Source organism: Rhinopithecus bieti, unplaced genomic scaffold, assembly GCF_001698545.2.
Source record: "Rhinopithecus bieti isolate Rb0 unplaced genomic scaffold, ASM169854v2 scaffold_48477, whole genome shotgun sequence".
Classification (NCBI taxonomy): Eukaryota; Metazoa; Chordata; class Mammalia; order Primates; family Cercopithecidae; genus Rhinopithecus; species Rhinopithecus bieti.
In genome coordinates this window covers 140,923-148,252 of record NW_016819110.1, presented here as the reverse complement: position 1 = coordinate 148,252, position 7,330 = coordinate 140,923, and the positions used below count along the sequence as shown (strand labels likewise).

The 7,330-nt window shown below is 44.2% G+C and overlaps 1 protein-coding gene across 1 annotated transcript in view; it reads right to left on the bottom strand.

The window, feature by feature from the left end:
- LOC108519338 (serine/threonine-protein kinase Nek5) overlaps positions 1 to 7,330 on the bottom strand; it is a 70,212-nt gene that overhangs the window by 14,056 nt on the left and 48,826 nt on the right. The window contains exons 16-17 of the mRNA XM_017858266.1: positions 6,104 to 6,196; positions 5,063 to 5,137 (exon numbers count right to left, since the gene is read on the bottom strand). Of these exons, the coding sequence (XP_017713755.1) occupies positions 5,063 to 5,137; positions 6,104 to 6,196 (168 nt within the window). The remainder of the gene's footprint in view (positions 1 to 5,062; positions 5,138 to 6,103; positions 6,197 to 7,330) is intronic.

Below are 7,330 nucleotides of genomic sequence, written 5' to 3'. Positions count from 1 at the left end.
GGCTTTGTTTACCTACTTAAGCCTCAGCAATGGCGGGTGCCCCTCCCCCAGCCTCGCTGCTGCCTTGCGCTTACATCGCCGCAGACTGCTGTGTTAGCAATGAGGGAGGCTCCGTGGGCGTGGGACCCTTCCGGCCAGGTGAGGGATATATTCTTCTGGTGTGCCCGTTTGCTTAAAGCGCGGTATTGGGGTGGGAGTTACCCGATTTTCCAGGTGTTGTGTGTCTCAGTTCCCCTGGCTAGGAAAAGGGATTCCCTTCCCCCTTGCGCTTCCCAGGTGAGGCGATGCCTCGCCCTGCTTCAGCTCTCGCTGGTCAGGCTGCAGCAGCTGACCAGCACCGATTGTCCGGCACTCCCTAGTGAGATGACCCCAGTACCTCAGTTGAAGATGCAGAAATCACCGGTCTTCTGTGTTGCTCGCGCTGGGAGTTGGAGACTGGAGCTGTTCCTATTCGGCCATCTTGCTCCGCCCCCTCAAATGTGATTATTAAGAACAAAAACAAGCTTTTATAATGGAAAGTCAATAATAATTCACTAAAAACTTGGGCACAGTATCCATTCTACATTTAACACTGGCACTTCAGTGGGTGAAATTCTATAATGTGACAATACTTATCACTCCAGTCCACTCCAGTCCAACCCAATTCAATTCAAGAATGTAATTTTGACTACAGGATCTTTCCTTTAAGAGGCTTATGATCTTAATCCGGAAAATAAGCAAAGTGCGCAACTCATGATGGTAGAAAGGAAGGAGAGGGCTCTGAAAATTGGCAGGCAATTTCAAGGAGGAAGAGAACTAAAAGTGGATAACAAGAATTTCAAAGGCACAATTGAGATGTGAACTCCATATTCGGAGGTTTCTTAGCATCCTATCTTGGGCCGTCTGCTCTTCTCTTCCCTAACACAAGGGGTTTCACTCATTCCTATGGATTTAAACAAACGCCACCGTTAAGCAGTGACTCTTTTTTTTTTTTTGAGATGGAGTCTTGCTCTGTCGCCCAGGCTGGAGTGCAGTGGCCGGATCTCAGCTCACTGCAAGCTCCGCCTCCCGGGTTTACGACATTCTCCTGCCTCAGCCTCCCGAGTAGCTGGGACTACAGGTGCCCGCCACCTCGCCCGGCTAGTTTTTTGCATTTTAGTAGAGATGGGGTTTCACTGTGTTAGCCAGGATGGTCTCAATCTCCTGACCTCGTGATCCGCCCGTCTCGGCCTCCCAAAGTGCTGGGATTACAGGCTTGAGCCACCGTGCCCAGCCAGCAGTGACTCTTAAATGGGTATCTTCAGGCTTCACTTTTCCTCTCCTCTGAGCTCCAGACTCACATATCCAACTACCTACTTAGCATCATCTTCATCTTAATATTCACTTCACAAATTCACACTGAGCACTCCCTAGGGGCCAGACACCCTCAAAATGGGTTAGCACAGTGGACATGACCAGAAAGGTCCCTGCTGACATGGAGCTTACATTTTACTGCAGTAGGATAGGTAATAAATGAATTAACAAACGACATAATTTCAAAAAGTGTTAAGTGCTATCAAGGGAACAAAATAGGATAACAGGACGGAAGATGAGTAGGGAGTGAGAGTAACACAGGCAAAGCTTATCTGACAATTGATTTAAGCCCTGGAATGATATTGGACCTGGGCATATGCTGGTCTAGGGAGAGCATTTTCCATGCAGAGGGAACAGTGGGGTAAAGGCTCCAGAGCAGGTATGTAAACTCTCACAACCTCTCTAACTCAATGTCCAAATGGAACTTGAGTGCCCTCCACCCCTCCCCAGCAGAGGGCACTGAAATCGTATGCTTTCAGCCAAGACAGAGTATCAGAAACCGGATTTAATTCCTCACCTGAAACAACCAAAGAGCCAGATCAAATATATACTTGATAAATGGTTTTTAATACATTAGACATCCAGCAATGAAAGACAGTAATCCCTGAGAAACAGAAAACCAATGAGACAAGCCCTGCAACTGCCTCAGCCTCCTGTCTTGAGAGTGTTTGCAGGCCATGGTGCGGGGATAGGGAACTGATGAGGTGCAGGGATGGGGAACTAAAGATGAGTGTGGCCAACTCCCTGAGTTGGTAAGACAAGGCTTGGGGGTATTAAGGTGCTACAGTCTGAAAGGCAAAGACCCAAAGAGGAGAGAGCTGCATAAAGAGAACTGAAATACTCATATAATGTTAAGGAAAGTATAACACAGTGCGACCATTCTGGCACACCATTTGGTAGTTCTTTGAAAGTTAAATATACACCTACTATATGATCCATCCATCCCAGTTCAATGTATTTACCCAAAAGAAAGAAAAGAAGCATATGACCACATAAAGATTTGTACATGATAGCCAGGCACGGTGGCTCACGCCTGTAATCCCAGCACTTTGGGAGGCTCAGGTGGGTGGATCACCTCAGGTCGGGAGTTCGAGACCAGCCTGACCAACATGGTGAAACCCCGTCTCTACTAAAAATACAAAATTAGCCGGACATGGTGGCGCATGCCTGTAGTCTCAGCTACTTGGGAGGTTGAGTCAGAAGAATCACTTGAACCCAGGAGGCGGAGGTTGCAGTGAACTGAGATAGCACCATTGTACTCCAGCCTGGGCAACAAGGGCAAAGCTTGTCTCAAAAAAAAAAAAAGATTTGTATATGAACGTTCCTAGCAGCTTTATTTATAACAGCCAAAAGCTGGAGACAATCCAAATATCCATCTAAAGTGAATGGATCAATACATTTTGATATATTCATACAATAGAATATACTCAGCAATAAAGAATAATGAACTATTAATATGTGCAACATGGATAAATCTCAACATTATTATGTGAATGAAAGTAGCCAGAAAAAAGAGTACATACAACACGACTCCATTTATGTAATCCAAACAAATCTAGAAAATGCAAACCAACCTACAGCGACAGAAAGCAGATCTGTGGTTGCATGGGGATGAGAGATGGGAGGAGAGGCAGGGAGAATGAGAGAGAGGAGTTTACAAAAGGGCGCAACAAACTTTTGCAGGTGATGGCTACGCTAACTATATTGATTGTGGTGATGGTTTAATGGGTGTGTATGTCAATCATATAAAGCATATACATTAAATATGTGTGATTTATTATGATCAATTATATCTCAATAAAACTGTTTTTTTTAAAGAGATGGGGGACTCAAGTCCTAATCTGTGGCAGTACATTGGAGTGGTGACCAAGAGACTGCACACCAGCCTGGAGTTCCTGCCTCAAGATCCCAGACCCCATGGCTGCACAGTTATCAGTCTTCACAGGGCCAAGAGGGCCTTTCAGATGACATGACCCTGGAGGGCTTGACAGCAGACTAAGATTGAATGTCCCACCCACTGGTGTAGACTGGGGTTGGAATCTAAGGTCGTTGTATTTTAAGGAAAGTAATGGGGCACTTATTATACAACTGAGACAACCAGACTATCCAAGCATATCAGACAACCAACTTCACAAGTATAAGTAAGATACATAAGTCAGAGTCCTGATTTCAGACTTCATACTATTGCAAGGCAGAAAAACACCCTTCCCAAGGTTGCAGGGCAAATAGCTAATAATGCTTCAAACTGACACAGGCTGGTATATGAGGTATTTGGAAATGCTGTGGACATAGAGACAAGGCAGTTATTAATTCTAAGGGAGAAAGAGAAAAAAGCTGTGCTAGAAACTTCACCAGGAGGTCTGATACGATGTGTTCTGCAAGAAAAGAAGAGAGGGAAAGGAAATTTCGTAGAGGAATGAGCATTTTACGAAGGCCTGGAGGTTAAAAGGAAGATGTCTTTTAAATAAGTAGGGCTTTAAAAAGCAATTTGAAAAGTTTAGAGCTTTGGGTATGTTTGGGGGAAGTGTGAGTGATGATGCTGGAACATTCTGTTAGGAACAATTCACAAAGGTCTAGCATACCATGCTAAGGAAAATGGCAGTCGCCATTGATTGTCGTGTAGAGAAATAATGTGTTCAAATCAGTATTTTGGAAAGATAACTCTACAAATAGAGACTTTTTTAAAGTGTCTTATTATATAGCTGCATATTTCCTTCAAAAAAGATAATTAAAACCTAAATTCAAAAATTAGACAAAAGTGATGATTATTTCCTTTACAAAAGTTTGCAAAGGGATCTGCTGCTGGATTGCTCTGGAGGACAGCCTTCAGGAAATATCAGATACCTTTTTTTTGTTTGTTTTAGAGATGGAGTCTCGCTATATTACCCAGGCTGGTCTCAAACTCCTCAGCCTCCCAAATAGCTGGAACTATAGTCTCGTGCCACCACTCCTGTCTTCAGATGGCTTTTTTGTTTGAAGATATTGATTAGAATGCTGACAGAACTAAGGAATGGACACTTTATTATACATATTTGTAGTAAAAGTTCTGTAACCTTCTTACAAAAAAATCTAAAAAGTAGAGAGACAATAATCACCCCTACTCACACCAATCCAGATACCATCAATTACCACCATTGGCATTTTGGTGTGTTTTCTTTCAAAGTTATTCCTCTTGCATAAAATGTACAAAATTTTATTCACCCAATTCCTGATATAAACTTTTTGAGGGAAGGTACCATCATTTATTTGTGTTCTTCCAGTGGTTTATTTTTAATTACCTGACTTTAAAAAACTTTAAGGCACTGGATTTACTCTAACCAGGTTAAAACATGTGAGAGAAAACATGTCTGTAACATCTGAGCCGTGTTTTCATGGAATTTGACTGTGACTCTACTGGCACCTTTGAATGACAAGTTTATAATACCTTGAGGATTTTCCATTTCTAGTTGACTCTGGACCAAGCTCCAACAATAAATATAATTTAAAACACAGAGAATTACTCTAATTATAAAGACAATAAAAATTAGGCTGGGCGAGGTGGCTCACACCTGTAATCCCAGCACTTTGGGAGGCCGAGGAGGGTGGATCACCCGAGGTCAGGAGTTCAAGACCAGCCTGGCCAACATGGTAAGACCCTGTCTCTACTTAAATACATAAAGTAGCTGGGTGTGATGGCAGGAGCCTGTAATCCCAGCTACTTGGGAGGCTGAGGCAGGAGAATCGCTTGAACCCGGGAGGCAGAGGTTGCGGTGAGCCGAGATCGTGCCATTGCACTCCAGCCTGGGCAACAAGAGCAAAACTCCGTCTAAAAAAAAAAAAAAGAAGAAAAGAAAAATAATAATTCTCAGTATGGGCCAAATCATTGAGAATCTTCTTACTAAGCAAAAATAAAAGCACGTTTGGGCTTCTTATTCACAAAATCAATATAACTCCTTGAAAAGTAAAACATTTTATGATTTATGTAATGATTTTATGTCATTGTAAAAGCACTGTTTATCAGGTCATTTCACAGGTTGAATAATTCTCAGAACTGGTTGAAATCAACAGATTCATCTTGCATTATAATTGTATAATCTTTTCTTAGAAGGGAAAAAAACTCTCTTAAGATTTATTTGTTATTTCAACTCTGCCCAGCCTCTTACCTCCACCAAAAACATAAGGTTGAAATGGAAGAGAAGTTGACTGTCAGATTTCCTGACCAATGTGTCTGAGACACTGACTTAGACCCTCCAGAGAGTGGAAAGTTCTTATGCTAAATAGCAGCAGTTCTCAAATTTGGATGCATACTAAATCATCCAGCAAGCTTCTGCAGACAGAATGCCTGGGCCCCATCCCAGACCATCTGGGGCAGAGAGGCATCTGAGTTTTTAAAAAGTTCTGATAAAAAGGTGGTGACTCATGCCTGTAATCCCAGCACCTTAGGAGGCTGAGGCTGGTGGATAATGAGGTCAAGAGATCAAGACCATCCTGGCCAACATGGTGAAACCCTGTCTACTAAAAACACAAAAATTAGCTGGGCATGGTGGCACATGCCTGTAGTCCCAGCTACTCGGAAGCCTGAGACAGGAAATCACTTGAACCCAGGAGGCAGAGGTTGCAGTGAGCCAAGATCATGCCACTGCACTCCAGCCTGGCAACAGAGTGAGACTCTGTCTCCAAAAAAAAAAAAAATGTTCCCTACATGGTTCTGCTGCACAGAGAAGGGTAAGAGCCACTTGGGTAGAGCACACACACCGCAAGCACACACATGTCTAATCATAGCCATCATTACCTGCACAGGTGCTTCTCCCTCAGATGCATCTTGATGGACAGGCAGGTTACTCTTCTTCACCAAATAGGTTTTATGACTTATTTTTGAGTTCTCCTTTAACACAATTATACACAGTCAACAAGATTGGTTCTGAGTGAGCTCTGAAGGCTACTTGGCTGATGCATGATCAGTGATGGAATGGCTGGACAGAACCCTTTTTATGGCTCCTTTTCCCCCCCGCAGCCTCAGTATTTCCCAAATCCTTCTTCCATAATCTCTGTAGAAATGTCTGCTACCCTTTTTTTTTTTAAGACGGAGTCTCGCTTTGTCGCCCAGGCTGGAGTGCAGTGGTGCCATCTTGGCTCACTGCAAGCTCCGCCTCCCGGGTTCATGCCATTCTCCTGCCTCAGCCTCCCAAGTAGCTGGGACTACAGGCGCCTGCCACGACGCCCGGCTTTTTTTTTTTTGTATTTTTATTAGAGACGGGGCTTCATCGTGTTAGCCAGGATGGTCTTGATCTCCTGACCTCGTGATCCGCCCGCCTCGGCCTCCCAAAGTGCTGGGATTACAGGTGTGAGCCACCGTGCCAGGCCAATGTCTGCTATCCATTTTTGCAGGGCTCAGGCTGCCCATCCCAGATCAGCCTTAGACATAAGGCTGATGATGGCTCTGGGCTGCCCACCATGAGCCAGGCCTCTGCTCTGGAGAGAACAACCTCCAGTCTGCCCCTCCCAGCACATGCAGTCCTCTATCCCAACCTTCGCATGGCTCTTTCAGAATGCCCACCCTCCTCCCTTAACTCTGCCTCTCCATATTCCACTCTTCTTCTCAGACACAGTTTAGGCCCCACCCACTTCTTCCATAAACACCCGCTTCCTGCTCATTCTGCTCATCTTGGCTCCTGTGCACCTACAGGGCTTACTCTATGATTGTTTTATATATGTGTCTCACCATTCCAACCATTTACAAGTAGAATTGCATATGCCAGAAAGAATAGTGGTTATAATTATATTTTTTAATTTTTTGAGAGAGGGCCTCCCTCTGTTGCCCAGACTGGAGTGCAGTGGAACAACCTCAGCCTCCCACCTCAGCCTCCTGAGTAGCTGGGACTAGAAGCGTTTACCACCATGCCCCACTACTTTTTTTAATTTTTCGTACAGATGGAGTCTCATTATGTTGCCCAGGCTGGTCTCAAACTCCTGGGCTCAAGCAATCCTTCTGCCTTGGCCTCCCAAAGTGCTAGGATTA